Source organism: Coregonus lavaretus, assembly GCF_964263955.1.
Source record: "Coregonus lavaretus genome assembly, chromosome: 2".
Taxonomy (NCBI): Eukaryota; Metazoa; Chordata; class Actinopteri; order Salmoniformes; family Salmonidae; genus Coregonus; species Coregonus lavaretus.
The window spans coordinates 4514676-4536350 of NC_139989.1; the positions used below are offsets into that span (position 1 = coordinate 4514676).

The following is a 21675-nucleotide window of genomic DNA, read 5'->3' on the forward strand; positions in this document are numbered from 1 at the left end:
CCAGCAGTGTGACCTTGAAAAACGACAGTCTTACCTTTTCTGTAAAGTATTTTGTGGTACACTTGAGTGTTCAGTTACCGATCTTATCAATACACACATTTCTACATTATTTGAGTAGATCTACACCAGATTGTCTAAATATGTTAAGAGTCGTTAGGAGAAGGAGCATGGGAGCCATAGCAACCTGGACAGGTGTAGTGTGCAGGAACGTAGGCCTCAGAGCACAAGCGCCCTCGAGGTGCAGCCGGAGGACGGGTAGGTACTACTCAGGTACTGCCGGGCCTGCTCTGTCATGATCCGCTGGTCCTCCGTCTTCCCATAAACCACTGCTTCCCACTGGTTATTCACCTGCAGGAGAAGAAGAGAGGACTATTCTCTCCCGCCTCTCAAACCTTTAGCATATCCCCTTGTGACAACCAAGACCTTGATGCTCAATAAAGAAATGTTCACTGAAAAGTTGCCAGGTTTAATTGACAAGGGACCAGCTGAACCTAACATACTGTCCAATATGGAGAGACAACCTTTCCCCTCTCCCTATCATTATATAAATCACCTGAGGAGCAATAATGTGTAGTTAGTTAAAAAAAATATTTGGTGTTGTTTTGTTTTTTACAGGGTAGTTAGGAGTTACACCAAAGAGAGATGTCTGTGTGTACCTGTCCAGGTGAATTGTGGTGGGACATTCTGACTGAGGGGGGGTTCTTCCTCTTGCGGGGGCTGGGAAGGCGGCGGCGGGGGCCATTGGACCCCTCCCTCCCAGACGAGGGGGGGCAGGGTTGCTCCTCTCTGTCTCTCTCAGGGAGGGGGGTCATCAATAAGGAGCTGGTTAACATAGTCTCCTCTGGGACCTGGAGGGGGGCAAGGACGGGTAGACATTGATTTGTTGGTTGGTTCATTGGTTGACTGATGAATTGATTGATTAGTTGGTTAGTTGATTGGTTGACTGATGAATTGATTGATTAGTTGGTTGGTTGATTGGTTGACTGATTAGTCTGATTGATATATCCCAGAACCCACCAGTGCGTTATTGAGCTGGTCCTGGTAGAGCGGGACGTTGAGACAGTCCTTCCCCCAGGAGTCCAGCACCAGGGACTTACGCACCTTCCTGGCTGGGCCATCCACCTGGAAGGGTCAGGGACAAGGTTATGGTTAGACTGGATACCAAGTGCACTAGTTTAAACAGAGGTCATGAAAAGTTTAGTTGTACATGGTTATATGAACACCTACATCATGTTTCCATGTCCTGAAGTCTGGTTGTGGTTCTCTGCTGAAGATGTCTGATCCTATCTCCTGCTTCAGCACCTCCCTGATATCTTCCTCCAGAAAGGCCAGGGGCTGGGGCTGAGATAGAGACACACACACACACATTAATATGAGCACAATCACAAAGTACTCACACATAAGAACACACAGTGAATTATAAATACTTAAGACTACAGCACACACAGCTAGACCAACTTCACACTTACCACCATCTTTAGCGGCCCATGCATCTTCTCCTGGGCGGCCAGGGCATTCTTAAATGGAGTAGGAGTTCTGGGAGTCGGAACCATGATGGACTTATGGATCTTAGGGGTCCTGAAACTGAGTGAGACAAAGACAGAAATTCTTACAACACCTGCCAAAATGAAGAGATCAATACATCAAACACACACACGTAATTTAGCCAATGAATCAAATGTGAAAATATGGAGGAACCTGTAGCCAACTCTCTTACCCCACATTCTCTTTCTGGTGTTTGGGTGTGGTCTCCTTCTGGAAGGGTGTGTTGAGGAGATACTTCTGGCCACAGACCGGGGTGGAGGTCAGAGCTGGGTTGTCCAGGCTCAGATGCTCTCCTCCTGATGTGTTGAAGAACTGGAGAAAGACATGATCACAACAGTCAGAAGAAACTATAAAGAGGAACTATACTGCAAGAACCAGATGCACCATCATGCTTTAGCTTGACCTCATCTCTAGCATCAGGCTTGCCTGGGAGAGGGAGAAAGGCAGTGCTTTCGTGGGGGTGTTCTTGGGCGAGTTGATGCTGGGTGAGTCTAAGAAGGACGGACAGCTCCTATCAGGGGACTGGTCCCCCCTCTCTCTCCTCTTCCTCCTCCCCAGGGACGGCAGGCCTGGTCTGGGCACGTTGTTCGGGGTGTGGACCTTCCGCTGACCCAAGGGGGCACTGTGCTTGGTTGAGATGTCGTTGGGGGGGTCAACGGTATACCTCATCCCCTCTGTGGTCCTCTCCTGGGGTACGTAGCTCCCATGTGTTTGTTTCGGGGGGGTCGTCGCCTCAGACATGTCGAAGCTGGCCGCCTCGCTCCACGCCATAGGGTCCTGTAGAGCCAGACACATCTACAATGGATTTTCAATACATTCATGCTCTGGGTCTGGTATATACACTGCTCAAAAAAATAAAGGGAACACTTAAACAACACATCCTAGATCTGAATGAATGAAATAATCTTATTAAATACTTTTTTCTTTACATAGTTGAATGTGCTGACAACAAAATCACACAAAAATTATCAATGGAAATCAAATTTATCAACCCATGGAGGTCTGGATTTGGAGTCACCCTCAAAATTAAAGTGGAAAACCACACTACAGGCTGATCCAACTTTGATGTAATGTCCTTAAAACAAGTCAAAATGAGGCTCAGCAGTGTGTGTGGCCTCCACGTGCCTGTATGACCTCCCTACAACGCCTGGGCATGCTCCTGATGAGGTGGCGGATGGTCTCCTGAGTGATCTCCTCCCAGACCTGGACTAAAGCATCCGCCAACTCCTGGACAGTCTGTGGTGCAACGTGGCGTTGGTGGATGGAGCGAGACATGATGTCCCAGATGTGCTCAATTGGATTCAGGTCTGGGGAACGGGCGGGCCAGTCCATAGCATCAATGCCTTCCTCTTGCAGGAACTGCTGACACACTCCAGCCACATGAGGTCTAGCATTGTCTTGCATTAGAAGGAACCCAGGGCCAACCGCACCAGCATATGGTCTCACAAGGGGCCTGAGGATCTCATCTCGGTACCTAATGGCAGTCAGGCTACCTTTGGCGAGCACATGGAGGGCTGTGCGGCCCCCCAAAGAAATGCCACCCCACACCATGACTGACCCACCTCCAAACCGGTCATGCTGGAGGATGTTGCAGGCAGCAGAACGTTCTCCACGGCGTCTCCAGACTCTGTCACGTCTGTCACATGTGCTCAGTGTGAACCTGCTTTCATCTGTGAAGAGCACAGGGCGCCAGTGGCGAATTTGCCAATCTTGGTGTTCTCTGGCAAATGCCAAACGTCCTGCACGGTGTTGGGCTGTAAGCACAACCCCCACCTGTGGACGTCGGGCCCTCATACCACCCTCATGGAGTCTGTTTCTGACCGTTTGAGCAGACACATGCACATTTGTGGCCTGCTGGAGGTCATTTTGCAGGGCTCTGGCAGTGCTCCACCTGCTCCTCCTTGCACAAAGGCGGAGGTAGCGGTCCTGCTGCTGGGTTGTTGCCCTCCTACGGCCTCCTCCACGTCTCCTGATGTACTGGCCTGTCTCCTGGTAGCGCCTCCATATTCTGGACACTACGCTGACAGACACAGCAAACCTTCTTGCCACAGCTCGCATTGATGTGCCATCCTGGATGAGCTGCACTACCTGAGCCACTTGTGTGGGTTGTAGACTCCGTCTCATGCTACCACTAGAGTGAAAGCACCGCCAGCATTCAAAAGTGACCAAAACATCAGCCAGGAAGCATAGGAACTGAGAAGTGGTCTGTGGTTACCACCTGCAGAACCACTTCTTTATTGGGGGTGTCTTGCTAATTGCCTATAATTTCCACCTGTTGTCTATTCCATTTGCAAAACAGCTTGTGAAATTTATTGTCAATCAGTGTTGCTTCCTAATTGGACAGTTTGATTTCACAGAAGTGTGATTGACTTGGAGTTACATTGTGTTGTTTAAGTGTTCCCTTAATTTTTTTGAGCAGTGTATAAACACACATAGCCATGTACTGTACACACAGACCCCATCTACACCGGGCCCTGCTCCACGAGGGTGCAAAAGGGGGCTTAGCCCCCTCAGTTGAAACTTGTGCCACCTCAGTTTTAGTTTTATGTCTCTATATAAAAATGATTGAGTGACAGGTTGGCGCAAAATCTGTATCTCCGCTGCGCTGTGTCAGCACAATGGACAGAGTCCTGCAGTGTGTGTAGGGGGCTATAGAAAGCCGCTGGGGCAGTTAGGTGTAGGGGGCTATAGAAAGCCGCTGGGGCAGTTAGGTGTAGGGGGCTATAGAAAGCCGCTGGGGCAGTTAGGTGTAGGGGGCTATAGAAAGCCGCTGGGGCAGTTAGGTGTAGGGGGCTATAGAAAGCCGCTGGGGCAGTTAGGTGTAGGGGGCTATAGAAAGCCGCTGGGGCAGTTAGGTGTAGGGGGCTATAGAAAGCCGCTGGGGCAGTTAGGTGTAGGGGGCTATAGAAAGCCGCTGGGGCAGTTAGGTGTAGGGGGCTATAGAAAGCCGCTGGGGCAGTTAGGTGTAGGGGGCTATAGAAAGCCGCTGGGGCAGTTAGGTGTAGGGGGCTATAGAAAGCCGCTGGGGCAGTTAGGTGTAGGGGGCTATAGAAAGCCGCTGGGGCAGTTAGGTGTAGGGGGCTATAGAAAGCCGCTGGGGCAGTTAGGTGTAGGGGGCTATAGAAAGCCGCTGGGGCAGTTAGGTGTAGGGGGCTATAGAAAGCCGCTGGGGCAGTTAGGTGTAGGGGGCTATAGAAAGCCGCTGGGGCAGTTAGGTGTAGGGGGCTATAGAAAGCCGCTGGGGCAGTTAGGTGTAGGGGGCTATAGAAAGCCGCTGGGGCAGTTAGGTGTAGGGGGCTATAGAAAGCCGCTGGGGCAGTTAGGTGTAGGGGGCTATAGAAAGCCGCTGGGGCAGTTAGGTGTAGGGGGCTATAGAAAGCCGCTGGGGCAGTTAGGTGTAGGGGGCTATAGAAAGCCGCTGGGGCAGTTAGGTGTAGGGGGCTATAGAAAGCCGCTGGGGCAGTTAGGTGTAGGGGGCTATAGAAAGCCGCTGGGGCAGTTAGGTGTAGGGGGCTATAGAAAGCCGCTGGGGCAGTTAGGTGTAGGGGGCTATAGAAAGCCGCTGGGGCAGTTAGGTGTAGGGGGCTATAGAAAGCCGCTGGGGCAGTTAGGTGTAGGGGGCTATAGAAAGCCGCTGGGGCAGTTAGGTGTAGGGGGCTATAGAAAGCCGCTGGGGCAGTTAGGTGTAGGGGGCTATAGAAAGCCGCTGGGGCAGTTAGGTGTAGGGGGCTATAGAAAGCCGCTGGGGCAGTTAGGTTTGACTCCTTTGGGTTTCCATGAAAAGCGGTAAAAAATACTTCTCATCTGTGGTAGGCTAAGTGAATAACGTGACACGCCTCCTCCTGTAATATCTGATTTAGATTTATAAGGGCGGGGTCAGGTTTACCAATGACTCTGCATCACTCAACTCCACCACTACAGAGTTTAGTTAGCTTCTTAGCTAGCTGTAAAAACCGTTAGTGTTATTAGCCTTAGCCTATTTAGCTAGCTCGAACCAGCTAGTCTGCCACAATGGATATCAAAAATTGGCTTCGCCAAAGTACCCAAACAAAGCTAAAGAAGGAGAGCGATGAGCAGCAGCATCAAACCACGAGGCCGCCGCCAAGCCCAGCAGCGATGATGCTGCCGAGTGCAGAGCCTACCCACCCTTCCACAAGCGCCGCCAGGATAATGGCTCCACAGCCCCCTCCACCTCTGACTGTTCCTGATGATCTTGGAACAGAGGAGCCAGCCCAGGTTAGCCTACAATCCTACCCTAGCCGCAGGTTTTCTGTCCAAAAACGTTCATTTAATAGCAACTGGTTCATAGGAAGAGAGTGGCTGGAATACTCGGTTACTGCAGAATTCAAAGTAATTCCAATGCAAGAACCTAAATGACGTCCCTAGGTATAGCTACATAGCGGTGTGTTTCATCATAGAAATAGATAACCATAATATAATGTAGCCTTTCTTGGTAGCCTATTGGTTTTCGTGGTTGTAAAAGGAACTGTACATATTGGAAACATGTTTATGGTAGGCTGGCATTGCTTAATTGATTACGTGGGTCGAATTTGATCCACAGAAGTGTATTGTGCCATATCACAACATGTTGCTGTACTCATGAGCAGCATGGTTTTCCATGTTTGAAGCTGTCATCAAGGCAAAGGGTGGTATTTGAAGAATCTCAAATATAAAATATATTTTGATTTGTTTAACACTTTTTTGGTTACTACATGATTCCATATGTGTTATTTCATAGTTTTGTTGTCTTCACTATTATTGTACAATGTAAAAAATAGTAAAAATAAAGAAAAACCCTTGAATGAGTAGGTGTGTCCAAACGTTTGACTGGTAGTGTAGGCTGTTTGTAATAGGTGAGTTACCCTATCTATCTTGTAGCCTATATTCATTACCAAAACGGCCTTGCTTTAGTGTGTAGGGATCTGTCCATTGTGCTGATACAGCGCAGGGGAGATAGGCTACAGATTTCGTGCCAACCTGTCACTTCAAAAGCACTCAATCAATGTTCTCTGAATTTCGGCATTTGAAACTATGTTTATTGTGATATAAGCAGAATTCAATATAATTCCAATGCGAGAACCTCCAAAATTGTGCCCCATCACCGATTTCAAATGCCCCCTTAGTCACCCTATCCTGGCGCCGGGTCTGATCTACACACACTCACCGAGTCGATGAGCTCCATGGTCTCTGCAAACTCAGGGATGGTCTGCAGGGTGGAGAGCACAGAACTAGCCTCCACAGCCAGGAACTTACTGGGGGAGACATAGTGCTGGACCTGGTGCTGGCCCTCCTCTGCCAGCCTCCAGCCCCCCTCAGCCAGCTCCACTGGTGGCCCTCGGCCCTCCTCCTGCCCCCTCCAGCCCCCATCAGCCAGCTCCACTGGGGGCCCTCGGCCCTCCTCTGCCCCCCTCCAGCCCCCCTCAGCCAGCTCCACTGGGGGCCCTCGGCCCTCCTCTGCCAGCCTCCAGCCCCCCTCAGCCTGATCCTCCAGACTGCTGCTACTGGTGGTCATGGTGTCATCTGACACACTGTCTGCCCAGCTGGAGTAATGCTCCACACTCTGGGGGAGAAGAGACTGGAGTTAGGGTGCTGGTGATGGTGGGGTTGGACACCAACCAGGTCAGTAAGGCTGACTGGGTTTGGAAAACTCCCAATGAATGAAGTTTTTATGACGTTTCAAGGAAGTTCAATCAAGTTTAGATGACAAGGCAATGTAACGAAATTCATACCCAAAAGTCTCCCCAACACCCAAACTTGTCCCCTCAGTCTAAAACGTAATTGAACCTCATTGAGAAGTCAGTGGTAGGCATGGGTTGAAACACATCAAGAGATTTTATCATTTAAAATCTGAACCACTGACATCATCATAATAGTTTGTTCTTCAATGCAGGTGAAAATTAGATAAATGGATAGAGTGAATAGATGAATGAAGAAAGGGTAAGTCAACAAGGTGGGGATTCTGGTATGGAAGCCACAGTGATGTGGTGAAAAAAGGGAAAAGGTTTCAAACAAAACAAAAACAAAGGAAAAACACATTTGGCCGCTGGCTGAAGTGACCGTGCACTACTGCTGTGAGAAGCAGATAGGAGGCTGGAGGGAAGGAGGCTGGCGGGAGTGAGAGGAGGTTAATGGCGGCGGCCGCTTGGCGAGATGGCAGGAAGCACTGAAAATGGGGGTGAGAGGGGTAGAACTACGAAGCGTAACGGGAGTGTGAGGGGAGGGTTGAGAGGGGTAGGCTACTATGACATCACTACTGCATAACTATGCGCTCACATGGACTAGGCTACATCATCACACACTGACAGTGTGTCTTACACATGGGCCTCGGCACTGGGCCTGTCTCCGGACCTCGGTCTCTGCTGACATAAGCAGCAGTTCAAGCTCCTTAATTCTCTGCTCTTTGTCTGGGTCGTCATGGCAGGACGGCTGGAATAAACACACACGGGACGGAGAGGAGGAGAGGACGGAGGGAGTGAAGAAAAGGAACGCAGGGAAAGAAGGAAGGAGAGAACAAATTTACTCACAAATTACTCATATCAGACTCAGGCGTACTCCGATTAACACCAAAGCACACATTTGTTAAAGACACAGAGAAGAAACAGGAATTCAGGCAGGTCATTTAGTTGTTTGATTCAGAGAGTGATTAATACAAAGTGCAGACTGAAGTTAGTACAGTGGGAAGGTATAAGGAAGGGATGGGAAAGTGGACAGGATTGGACGACACTACTACTGATTTAGCTTGTCCATGCTTCAGTCCAAACCTTGAGCTTTTTGAGTCAAACAACATATTGGACTTTTGGCCAGCTGTAAGGAACAGGTCACTCACCGATAAGTAGCTGGAGGAGTCTGGGAGGCTGTCCATCAGCTGGCCACAGTGAGGGCTATAGAGGTAAACCCCAAGCTACAACACACAGGAACATTAAACACTGATCCTTTCATTATGCCAATAAGGCTTGTTTGAATGAAACTGAACAGAACTGTCTGAGAGGCCTCTCACCTGAGTTGGTCCAGCCATGCCCAGAGGGCTGTGCCTGCCGTGGGGGGTGTCTGGTTGGGGGACACAGGGTCTGTGGTGGCGTCTCTTCAACCCCCCGTGCTCTGAGCCGAATCCCCTGCAGCCCTCCTGGAGGTACCCCTCATGCTCCACCTTCCTCCTCATGGTGGAGTTCCAGTGATTCTTGATGGAGTTGTCCGTCCTATAAGGGAGGTTGTTAAAATACTTTAGATCAGTCCAAAAACCTAACCAAACGTACGTTTCTGCCCTAGGCCTTACCCCTTTGGTAATGGGACCAGATCCTATACTGTAGGTGTAGGAAATATGAAGGAAAGCTGACCAGGAGAAGAAGAGAAGCCACTTTTACTCTATTGAGATGCAACCACCCACTACCTCAGGCAAAGAGCTGTACAGTATATAATTCCGTTACCTTCCAGGCAGCAGCTTGGAGATCTCGGCCCAGCGGTTGCCCAGGCGTTTGTGGGCCTGGTAGATGATGCTGTCCTCTTCCTGGGTCCAGGAGGACTTCTTCACCTCGGGGTTCAGATGGTTGTGCCAGCGCTCACGGCACTGCTTCCCAATCCGCCCCTGAAGGTGCTTAGCAATCACCGACCAGCGCTTGGGGCCATATTTATGAACCAGGTCAATCACCTATACACACAGGAGCAAAGAAGACAGGGACTTGTGACTTCTTACAATGCAATCCTCTGAAATATGCATACTGCAGGGGTAAGCAACTACATTCAGCCACGGGACGATTTTTGTCGGAGCGGATGGTCGGGGGGCCGGAACATAATTAGAATAATTTGTACACTGCAAATTGACCACAACTAAGCCCAAAAAGAGATCGTATTTGAAAATAACAATAATTTCATACCTTGATTACATTGAGACACGATCACGTCTCTTTTTTATTTGTGGGAATACTTGGGAACATACAGTGGGGGGGAATCACGCCGCCTGTTCACGACCCCTGGCATACTGTATAGTATTTCATCTATTACTGGAGGGATTTATGCCATTACTGCACAAACAGAGGTGCCACATCGTCATTGGCAACACTAGAGAATGTCAAGAATGCAGCTGAAGAAGTAGAACTCGTTGCCACAACACTTCTGTCATGGAGCCAAACATGTTTTATGTTATCTCTTAGCAGGCCCACACTACCCAGTGCTATTATCTTCCTCCATACCTTACTTCTAGCATGTCACTAAGGGCAAGCCAGAACAATACTATCACTGACATGTGTTGTGATGTGAGGCCTAGATGTTGGAGGAACAAAATGTAATTCTTGACATTCCAGGAGGCGAGGCGTCATGTAGTTCTATTTAAGGAATGCATTGTTCACCTTCCAACTATGAGAGATATGACCCTACAGCCTGGCTGATGAGGGTCTGGGCTCAGGACCAGGGAGACTTGGAGCGCTTTGGTTGTTTTAAAGCATGAGGTAGGGGTCGTATGCACAGCCAATGCAAACTAATGCAGGGGCTATGGGCTACAAACAGGGACAGAGAGTGGGAGAGGAGCGCGTGTACTGTATGTTCCCTTCAATGTTTCAGATTACAAAAGAAAAAGGTCTGTGATGTTCATCCTGCAGCTTGTTTGTATTGTGTTATCAATGAGCCGCTCCAATAAAATTCAGCACAATAAATGTTCTCTCTCTACCTCTTTTATCTAATTATTTTACCATACCTCCCATCTTCCCCCCCTCCCCCCAGCCCAGGTTGGGGTAACTCCCATCTCCACTTACCTTCTGATCTTCCTCTTTTGTCCAGGGTCCTTTCACCAGCTCTGGGTTGAGCACCTTCTGCCAGCGGTGCTGACACTGGCCATCTGTCCTCCCCTGTGACAGACAGACAGACACAACGCAGAGCACGACACCTCATTAACACACAAACCCACCTGCAGCTGTCCCCCCGTGTTATCATATTCACATACACACACTCACTAATAACCCCACCTCACACAACACCTGTGAGTACCACTAATAACCCCACCTCACACAAGACCTGTGAGTACCACTAATAACCCCACCTCACACAAGACCTGTGAGTACCACTAATAACCCCACCTCACACAACACCTGTGAGTACCACTAATAACCCCACCTCACACAACACCTGTGAGTACCACTAATAACCCCACCTCACACAACACCTGTGAGTACCACTAATAACCCCACCTCACACAAGACCTGTGAGTACCACTAATATCCCCACCTCACACAAGACCTGTGAGTACCACTAATAACCCCACCTCACACAACACCTGTGAGTACCACTAATAACCCCACCTCACACAACACCTGTGAGTACCACTAATAACCCCACCTCACACAAGACCTGTGAGTACCACTAATAACCCCACCTCACACAACACCTGTGAGTACCACTAATAACCCCACCTCACACAACACCCGTGAGTACCACTAATAACCCCACCTCACACAACACCTGTGAGTACCACTAATAACCCCACCTCACACAAGACCTGTGAGTACCACTAATAACCCCACCTCACACAAGACCTGCGAGTACCACTAATAACCCCACCTCACACAAGACCTGTGAGTACCACTAATAACCCCACCTCACACAACACCTGTGAGTACCACTAATAACCCCACCTCACACAAGACCTGTGAGTACCACTAATAACCCCACCTCACACAAGACCTGTGAGTACCACTAATAACCCCACCTCACACAACACCTGTGAGTACCACTAATAACCCCACCTCACACAACACCTGTGAGTGTCACTAATAACCCCACCTCACACAACACCTGTGAGTGTCACTAATAACCCCACCTCACACAACACCTGTGAGTACCACTAATAACCCCACCTCACACAACACCTGTGAGTGTCACTTGTCATATCACTTTTCTTATCCAGATAATCAAATAAAATACAATTTTATTAGTCACATGCTTCTTAAACAACAGGGGTGGACTAACAGTGAAATGCTTAATTGCGGGCCCTTCCCAACAATGCAGAGAGAAAGAAAATAGTGAAATAATAGAAAAGCAAAACATGTAATAATAAAAGTAATAATAGATACACAATCATTAACGATAACTTGGCTATACACAAGGGTTACCAGTACTGAGTCGATGTGCAGGGGTACAAGGTAATTGAGGTAGATATGTTCATATAACTTGGAATAAAGTGACAGATAGTTAAACAGTAGCAGCAGTGTATGCAATGAGTCAAAAAAGTTTGTGCAAAAAGGGTCAATGCAGATAGTCCGGGTAGCTATTTGGTTAACTATTTAACTAACTATTTAGCAGTCTTATGGCTTGGGGGAAGAAGCTGTTCAGGGTCCTGTTGGTTCCAGACTTGGTGCATCGGTACCGCTTGCCATGCGGTAGCAGAGAGAACAGTCTGACTTGGATGGCTGGAGTCTTTGACAATTTTTAGGGCCTTCCTCTGACACCGCCTGGTAAAGAGGACCTGGATGGCAGGGAGCTCAGCCCCAGTGATGTACTGGGCCGTACACACTACCCTTTGTAGCGCCTTACGGTCGGATGCCAAGCAATTGCCATACCAGGCAGTGATGCAGCCAGTCAAGATGCTCTCAATGGTGCAGCTGTATAACTTTTTGAGGATCTGAGGGCCCATGCCAAATCTTTTGAGCCTCCTGAGGGGGTAGAGGCGTTGTCGCGCCCTCTTCACGACTGTGTTGGTGTGTTTGGACCATGATAGATCCTTAGCCCCGTCGATGTGAATGGGGGTGTGCTCGGCCCTCCATTTCCTGTAGTCCACGATCAGCTCCTTTGTCTTGCTGACGTTGAGGGAGAGGTTGTTGTCCTGGCACCACACTGCCAGGTCTCTGACCTCCTCCCTATAGGCTGTCTCATCGTCGTCACTGATCAGGCCTACCACCGTTGTGTCGTCGGCAAACTTATGCTGGTGTTGCAGTCGTGTGTGGCCACGCAGTCATGGGTGAACAGGGAGTACAGGAGGGGACTAAGCACGCACCCCTAAGGTGCCCCCGTGTTGAGGGTCAGCGTGGCGGTTGTGTTGTTGTCTACCCTCACCACTTGGCGGCGGCACATCAGGAAGTCCAGGATCTAGTTGCAGAGGGAGGCGTTCAGTCCCAGGGTCCTTAGCTTAGTGATCAGCTTGGAGGGCACTATGGTGTTGAACGCTGAGCTGTAGTCAATGAACAGCATTCTCACATAGGTGTTCCTTTTGTCCAAGTGGGAAAGGGCAGTGTGGAGTGAAATAGATATTGCGTCATCTGTGGATCTGTTGGGGCGGTATGCGAATTAGAGTGTGTCCAGGGTGTCTGGGATGATGGTGTTGATGTGAGCCATGACCAGCATTTCAAAGCATTTCATGGCTACAGATGTGAGTGCTAAGGGGCGATAGTCATTTCGACAGGAACTATGGTGGTCTGCTTGAAACATGTAGGTATTACAGACTGGATCAGGGAGAGGTTGAAAATGTCAGTGAAAACATTTGCCAGCTGGTCGGCGCATGCTCTGAGTACGCGTCCTGGTAATCCGTCTTGCCCTGCGGCCTTGTGAATGTTAACCTGTTTAAAGGTCTTACTCACATCGGCTACGGAGAGCATGATCTCACAGTTGTCCGGAACAGCTGGTGCTCTCATGCATGGTTCAGTGTTGCTTGCCTTGAAGCGAGCATAGAAGGCATTTAGCTCGTCAGGTAGGCTTGCGTCACTGGGCAGCTCGCGGCTGGGTTTCCCCCTTTGTAATCCATGATAGTTTTCAAGCCCAAGCCTGTCGTTGATGCTCTGATTAATGAAGCCGGTGACTGATGTGGTAAACTCCTCAATGGCATCGGATGAATCCCAGAAAATATTCCAATCTGTGATAGCGAAACAGTCCTGCAGCTTAGCACCCACTTCATCGGACCACTTCCGTATTGAGCGCGTCACTGGTACTTCCTGTTTACACGTTTTTGCTTGTAAGCAGGAATCAGGAGGATAGAGTTATGGTCAGATTTGCCAAATGGAGGGCGAGAGAGAGCTCTGTGTGTGGAGTAAAGGTCGATTTTTTTAACCTCTAGTTGCACAGGTGACGTTGGTAGAAATTTGGTAAGATGGATTTCAGTTTTCCTGCATTCTCCCCCATCACTATTACATATCATCAATATATATACCTGATTTTTGTTAGTGTGTTACTGTGCTTATTACAGAAAGCTTTGTACTTTAACACCATGTTCTAACAGTATGTAATGATTAAGGGGCAAACATTTTTAACTTACTGGGAAATTATTAGCTACTAATTTCCAGGAGTCTGCTCCATGCTGCTCCACTGACTTCTTCAGCCTCTCGTCCTGCAGCGAGAAGGGGGGGGGGGGGGGGGGGGGGGGGGGGGCAGAGAGAGACAGTGAGGAGCCAACCTTCCTGAGACACTCCCTTCATCCTCAGTGCTTCCATAAGGTAAACGCCCGATACACTTTTTGTTAGCAGGGGACAATATAGGGCTTCCTACATATCATGCAATACAATAGCAGCAGACAATACATTTATAAACTAACAGACTGTTGGACCACAGCACACTTTCACACACATGCTATTCTCAATCAATTTGAATACTAAAACAATGTAAGACAGGTCCAACAAATAATGGTGTAACAGTGAGTGCAATAAACTAACTAGCACACTTGACCAAACTGGCCCAGTCATATGCCTTTTATAGAATTAGCCTACCTCATCGCGAGACCATTTGACTTTGCACAGTATCTTCTTGTCTTTGCTCTTGTCCTTACCCTCAGGATCTGTGGAGTGTGGATCTTCATCCTCAGACTCACTGAAAAATGAGAGATAGAGAGGTAGAGGAAAGAGAGAGAGAGAGAGATAGAGAGGTAGATGTAGAGGAAAGAGAGAGATAGAGAGATAGAGAGGTAGAGGAAAGAGAGAGAGATAGAGAGGTAGAGGTAGAGGAAAGAGAGAGATAGAGAGGTAGAGGAAAGAGAGAGATAGAGAGATAGAGAGGTAGAGGAAAGAGAGAGATAGAGAGGTAGAGGTAGAGGAAAGAGAGAGATAGAGAGGTAGAGGTAGAGGAAATAGAGAGATAGAGAGGTAGAGGAAAGAGAGAGATAGAGGTAGAGGAAATAGAGAGATAGAGAGATAGAGAAGTAGATGAAAGAGAGAGATAGCGAGATAGAGGTAGAGGAAAGAGAGAGATAGAGAGATAGAGGTAGAGGAAAGAGAGAGGTAGAGAGGTAGAGTGGTAGAGGAAAGAGAGAGAGAGATAGAGAGGTAGAGGAAAGAGAGAGAGAGATAGAGAGGTAGAGGTAGAGGAAAGAGAGAGATAGAGAGATAGAGAGGTAGAGGAAAGAGAGAGAGAGAGATAGATAGGTAGAGGTAGAGGAAAGAGAGAGATAGAGAGGTAGAGAGGTAGAGGAAAGAGAGAGAGAGATAGAGAGGTAGAGGAAAGAGAGAGAGAGATAGAGAGGTAGAGGTAGAGGAAAGAGCGAGATAGAGAGATAGAGAGGTAGAGGAAAGAGAGAGAGAGAGATAGAGAGGTAGAGGTAGAGGAAAGAGAGAGATAGAGAGATAGAGAGGTAGAGGAAAGAGAGAGAGAGATAGAGAGGTAGAGGAAAGAGAGAGATAGAGAGAGAGAGGTAGAGGTAGAGGAAAGAGAGAGATAGAGAGGTAGAGGAAAGAGAGAGATAGAGAGGTAGAGGTAGAGGAAATAGAGAGATAGAGAGGTAGAGGAAAGAGAGAGATAGAGAGATAGAGGTAGAGGAAAGATAGAGATAGAGAGATAGAGGTAGAGGAAAGAGAGAGATAGAGAGATAGAGAGGTAGAGGAAATAGAGAGATAGAGAGGTAGAGGTAGAGGAAATAGAGAGATAGAGAGGTAGAGGAAAGAGAGAGAGAGATAGAGAGGTAGAGGTAGAGGAAATAGAGAGATAGAGAGATAGAGAGGTAGAGGAAAGAGAGAGAGAGAGATAGATAGGTAGAGGTAGAGGAAAGAGAGAGATAGAGAGGTAGAGAGGTAGAGGAAAGAGAGAGAGAGATAGAGAGGTAGAGGAAAGAGAGAGAGAGATAGAGAGGTAGAGGTAGAGGAAAGAGTGAGATAGAGAGTTAGAGGAAAGAGAGAGATAGAGAGGTAGAGGTAGAGGAAATAGATAGAGAGGTAGAGGAAAGAGAGAGAGATAGAGAGATAGAGAGGTAGAGGAAAGAGAGAGATAGAGAGGTAGAGGTAGAGGAAAGAGAGAGATAGAGAGATAGAGAGGTAGAGGAAAGAGAGAGATAGAGAGGTAGAGGAAAGAGAGAGAGATAGAGAGATAGAGAAGTAGAGGAAAGAGAGAGATAGAGAGATAGATGTAGAGGAAAGAGAGATAGAGAGATAGAGGTAGAGGAAAGAGAGAGATAGAGGAAAGAGAGAGAGATAGAGAGGTAGAGGAAAGAGAGAGATAGAGAGGTAGAGGAACGAGAGAGAGATAGAGAGATAGAGAAGTAGAGGAAAGAGAGAGATAGAGAGATAGAGGTAGAGGAAAGAGAGAGATAGAGAGATAGAGAGGTAGAGGAAATAGAGAGATAGAGAGGTAGAGGAAAGAGAGAGATAGAGAGGTAGAGGAAAGAGAGAGAGATAGAGAGATAGAGAAGTAGAGGAAATAGAGAGATAGAGAAGTAGAGGAAAGAGAGAGATAGAGAGATAGAGGTAGAGGAAAGAGAGAGATAGAGAGGTAGAGGAAAGGGAGAGAGATAGAGAGATAGAGAAGTAGAGGAAAGAGAGAGAGAGATAGAGGTAGAGGAAAGAGAGGGAGATAGAGAGATAGAGAGGTAGAGGAAATAGAGAGGTAGAGAGGTAGAGGAAAGAGAGAGAGATAGAGAGATAGAGAAGTAGGGGAAAGAGAGAGATAGAGAGATAGAGGTAGAGGCAAGAGAGAGATAGAGAGATAGAGAGGTAGAGGAAAGAGAGAGATAGAGAGATAGAGAGATAGAGAGGTAGAGGAAAGAGAGAGATAGAGGGATAGAGGGGTAGAGGAAAGAGAGAGATAGAGAGATAGCGAGATAGAGGAAAGAGATAGAGAGATACTTTTATTCATTACTCTTTTCACATTTCATTATAATCAATCACTAATCAACACAAGAGCGTTGACACAATCATGACACGAGCAATATTTCAGCGTTGACTCAGAGCTAGTGACATCATTAAAACATAAAAAGACACAAAGAGGAACAGTACATCATTCATGCCACAACTGAGTTACATACAGCGCCAACCCACTGATAGCCAATTACAAATAACCGTCCAATTTAAAACTGAATCAGAAGTCAATGGATTGAGCAGGCATAGTCATTCATGGTGAAGCAGGATTGGCAGTAGTCTCAGTCTCAGTGTGTGGCGTGCAGAGAGGGAAACAGAGCTGAGACTCATATTAAACAGAACATTCCTGACCATAATTAGAGTAGCCTAGCCGTCCCTTGTTCCCTGCTAGATCAGGCATTATGATGCCAACCCTGGCTGTGGCAGACTGTCTCTATACCTAGGTGGTAAAAGGGTAAGAGCTAGTCTTATTGGTTATAGTGAAACAACTGTTGCCCGTTTATTGGCCATCCACCTTCACACAACTGTCCCTTTTTGCCTTGAATGTTGATTTTAGGAAAATAGAGCCAACTTAAACACCTACACCTCACAATCTATTAGCTTTAATCCAGACTTGTTGCTTCGCAGACACCAAAAAGCTGTAATACTGGACACAGCTTGCCCTTCTCCAATGTGAAATGTCTTGTTGCTGGGCAACACTTCCTTCATGGTGTCACGTTGTGCCAGGGGTAGAACATCTAATAAACAGACAGGGAGGAGGGTTGAGGACAGCAGTTGCCCAGAGTAACCACAGAGCAAACCTAACCTGTAAGTTCACACTGACACTGTTCCAACGGCTGAGACACACCAGAACCAGAGCTATGTAATAAAGCTACACCACAGCTGCCAACAGAGATATACTGAGCTATTGGTTTCACTGCATTCCAGATATTGTCAAATAAGAGTCTGAAGTTAGACAGTATCACAGCACAGTAACATAATATTGGCCTACATGTACTGTAACTGTACAGTAAGGTTAAGGTACCCTGGCAATTGGCTGATTCCAAGGTCAGCCACAGCCACATACAATCCGGGAGACTGCAGGACAAGGGCTGCATTCAGTAGAGCACAATGTGGTGGAACGTTCAGATATCAATATATTTTGTAGGATTAACATGCCTCTCTTACATGCAAAATAAGGAATCACGTCATCTCTGTTCATTGCATTTCTATACAACATTCAGCCCGATGCAATCATCCTGGTTTGGATGAACTGTTGGGTGGATTTACAGTAGTCTTTCTCCCATCTCTAAAGAAGGTCAAAGTATGAAGTTCCTAAATATGGCTCTGTTGTTTTAGCCTCTGAAATACACACTCACACGCACCACCAGCACAGCACACACACACACACACAAACACATTCAAACACTCTAACAGGTTTCCAGTACTGGCCTGTGATGAAAGGGCTTCTTCAGTGGTGACTGGGACATGTCAATTGAATTTCAGCATAATTCCCTCACTACAGGAAAAAGAGAGGTGGAAGTGGCGGGGTCTGGGCCCGAGGTGTGTGTGCTCCCACATCAACAGGCTCTTTGTCGAATCTAGGTGTGTGGCATAAAGGTGTGTGTGTGTGTGTGTGTGTGTGTGTGTGTGTGTGTGTGTGTGTGTGTGTGTGTGTGTGTGGCGCGGGCTGCGAGGAGGCAGGCCCGGGGTGTGGCTAAACTAATAGGTCAGCCCTAACGGTCCAGGCTGAATTAAACAGGAGTTTCAAAATTGACTCAGGGGGATTGGTATGATTTCTTATATAAGAACTTAGCCAAGGTGTCTGAGCCAGTACTGTTTTGAGTCTTACGTTCTCTCAAACAACTTCTTCATAGACTACTAAGGTAATCTTAATCTATGTGTAATACCTATGTATTTTGTGTACAATGTTGGCGAAGGCACTAAAATATATTTTCTAAATCAAACATGTCATACTCTTCATATGCTTTTTCAATGCCTCATTTATTATGTGAATAAAATATCAAACTGAAATATTGGCTTCTGTAGATTGTGTTCCCACAGGTTTCTTCAATTCAAACTTGAACTTGCATGTGAAATGTAAAGCAGAGGGAGAGAGGACCATCCTCCACCACCCTACCCCTCCCCTTTCACCCCCAGATGGGGCACACCGAGGGGGTAGGGTCTAGTGGGGCAGAGGGTGGAGGGATACACACACACACACGCCACTGAGTTGTTCGTTCAAACGGAAATTACGTCATTGTCATGTTTGTGTGGTTAAGGGCAGTGAGTAGGCTCCAATCAGCCTATAAATCAATAGCTAATTCAGCCATTCACAGGCTCAAACTCATGAATACTAATAACACACAGCTGCTTCTCTCTGGCCTTACCTCAGAGGGAAAATATCTCCATAAATTAATACATTAATGCTCTGACTATGTAATAACCGTTAGTATTCATATATATAATTAACAAAAAATGCTGATTTGTGAAAACAATAGATGTCTTTTAAATGCCTAGCCTACAGTAGTAACCTTCTCTGTTTACCATTTTCTGGGACTCTCTGGGACTTTCTGTTATAGGGGATTTTCCAACCATGTACCCACACAAGGGGGTAGAATGGTGTACCAAACAATCACAATACTATGTTGGACTTACACATTTGTATGTTGGATTTACAGCAACAAAAAAACGTAGTTACAAAAAAAATATCCATACATCTATATTAGTTCCCTTGAACAATAATGTTCATACTAAAATAACAGAGGGCTGGGCCATCTTATCTATTTTTTCTGTAGCCTGGGCTGAAAATAGAAAGTGCTCTATCTGTTCAATAGTCTTACTCATGCTACGTCTCACGGTCATGGCTAGAAGAGATCCAGCTTTTGTCAAATTAACGTCAGATTTGACTTTTTGTAGCAGGTTCGGAGAATTTACGAAGCACTGCAGCAGGTTATGAGAATTAACATAGCCGGTTAGGAGAATTAGGTGAAGGTTAGGAAAAGAGTTAGGGTTAGCTAAAATGCAAAACAAATCGAACTTTTTACGTTAATTTGACAAAAGCTGGAACTCTTCTAGCCATGATCTCACAGACTGTCAGCCATGTTTTCTGTTCGGGAAAAGATGTCAATGAATGGGTGTTGAATTGAGCAACAAAATACAATACAGACCAAAGCAATTACATAACCCACCGAACAACTCAAATCAAAGTTTTTTTGTTTTTTTTATCAAAGTTATCATGACCAATTTAGGACATAGCCTTGTCTACTACAAAATAAGCAACTCAAACAGCTGTGCTGGTTCACAAGCTCGTGACAAGTTTTGGTTATTCACTGAAGAGTGCCACATGCACTCTTATGACTGTTCTATAACCATACATTTTGCTCAAACATCCAGCTAAATAACGTATTGATTCAACAATTTTTATTAACCTTTATAAGCATAACTAAGTTGTAATTTACTGTAGCCTACTGTATTTCTAACTAACACGCTATGTGACCGTGAGCAGGTGCTCATGATGTGTCAAAGATCAACGTGACATCAGGCTCAAGATAATGCCATGCATGAGCAATGGGTTTCACTATGAATTGTATCCTTACTGTAGCTATTTTGTTGCAACATTTTTGTATCATATCTGAAACCATTAAAATGTAGCTAGTACGCAGCCTAATGAACAGCAGATTTAGCAACAATGTATCACCTACCTGTGCGACTTTATGTTGGCCATAATGACAGCTGATCAACGATTTTCAAATAAATCCTCTATTTGTAGTTGGTCTAAAATCCATATAAAACGCGAATTAGATGATCTCTATGGACAGTTATCCATACAATCCGATGTCTGTCATCTTCCAGTTTATTTTCAGACAGTAGGCTAAAATAAAGTGGCACACTTTCGCTGGTTAGCTAGCGGTTCACTTCCATGTCAAACTCGTTATTGCTGTAGGAAATGTGTGCAATCGTAAATAAAAACGCATCTGCTTATCTTTTACATGTCACCACGATGCATGCAATGTCAATATCCGATCGAATAGGATGTGAACATATATAGCTAGCTAACCCGCCTTGTAGGCTACACACTGTTCTCCCTCCCACTGCACTTCTATTTTGTTATTTTCGCATTCTGATTTTTGTCGATCCCGCCGAATCTCGCGCCCAGCCTCCTTCTAGGAGAGTGTTTGAATCTGCGCAGGCGGCCTCGCACCTGATTGGTCAGAATCGGGGGAGCGCTCCAAAAAGCGCCTGTCTCTTTGAGCTCAAATGTACATGGTAACAATTAATACGAGAGTATTGTGGTGACAAAATCCTATATTATTTTATCTTCTTTTATTTATCTATTCTACAATCATCATACAATCCTGTTGTAAAAATCTAGCCGATTATGAAGGTAAAGACAAGTATTTATAACATTTTTTTTTTTTACAATAACAACAATATTCAAGTTATGTTCAATGCAGAACAAAAGAGTAGGCCTACTGTAGTAATATTAACAGAGGCTGGCAGACAGTGTTCCCTTTGCATGCATAACATCAGCCGTGGAATGACAGCTCTATTTCAAATGGTGTCCTGCTGCCCCCTTGTGTACAAATAATTTGTGACATACATTACATGATCTGAATAACTGTAGGCCTACATCTACAGTGTGTTGGATCTAGTTTAAAATAATTAGTGGATATACCAATTTCTTGATCCCTGTGCATAACTAATTTATTACAATACAAATGTCTACTTTGGTTGAGCCCAATCTCCATAGATTTCCACCGATAGCCCTACATAGAAGGGCCACTATTATGGCCATGGGAATACCTTTGTCAGCCAGCCAGTATGACTGTCCTTACATGGAAAGAAGTGTGGTATTTATCATCATTAACATTTATTCATGAAGTGATGATGAGTAGGCTAGATGTATCCACTATTACCGGTAGTAGGAAATATCTGTTAGATTATTCAATATTTCCTGAAGAGGAGGTCAGGACCCTGTATAGTTCCTTGGCAGACGTCCACTTTCCTGGAGCACTTTGATGCCGACCTCAAGCTATGGCTGCAGCCTGCAGGACAGCTCTATTCCCGTCACCAAGCCTCCAGTTAGGGAGAGGTCACCCTTCAGTCACAGTTATGATGT

The 21675-nt window shown here is 46.4% G+C and overlaps 1 protein-coding gene across 1 annotated transcript; it reads right to left on the reverse strand.

Annotated features, from left to right (window-relative positions):
* Positions 1 to 216: 216 nt before the first annotated feature.
* Positions 217 to 20335, reverse strand: LOC311099849 (myb-related protein A-like; the record flags this gene model as incomplete). Its single annotated transcript, XM_084140582.1, has 16 exons — positions 20258 to 20335; positions 14223 to 14322; positions 13775 to 13846; positions 10290 to 10382; positions 8970 to 9190; positions 8543 to 8741; positions 8372 to 8446; positions 7861 to 7971; positions 6710 to 7105; positions 1972 to 2340; positions 1718 to 1857; positions 1470 to 1584; positions 1228 to 1341; positions 1018 to 1122; positions 657 to 848; positions 217 to 348 (listed from the first exon to the last, which is right to left on the reverse strand). Exons 1-16 carry the CDS (start codon positions 20278 to 20280, stop codon positions 217 to 219), a joined length of 2457 nt encoding a protein of 818 aa, XP_083996708.1. The 5' UTR covers positions 20281 to 20335.
* Between the last annotated feature and the right edge of the window lie 1340 nt (positions 20336 to 21675).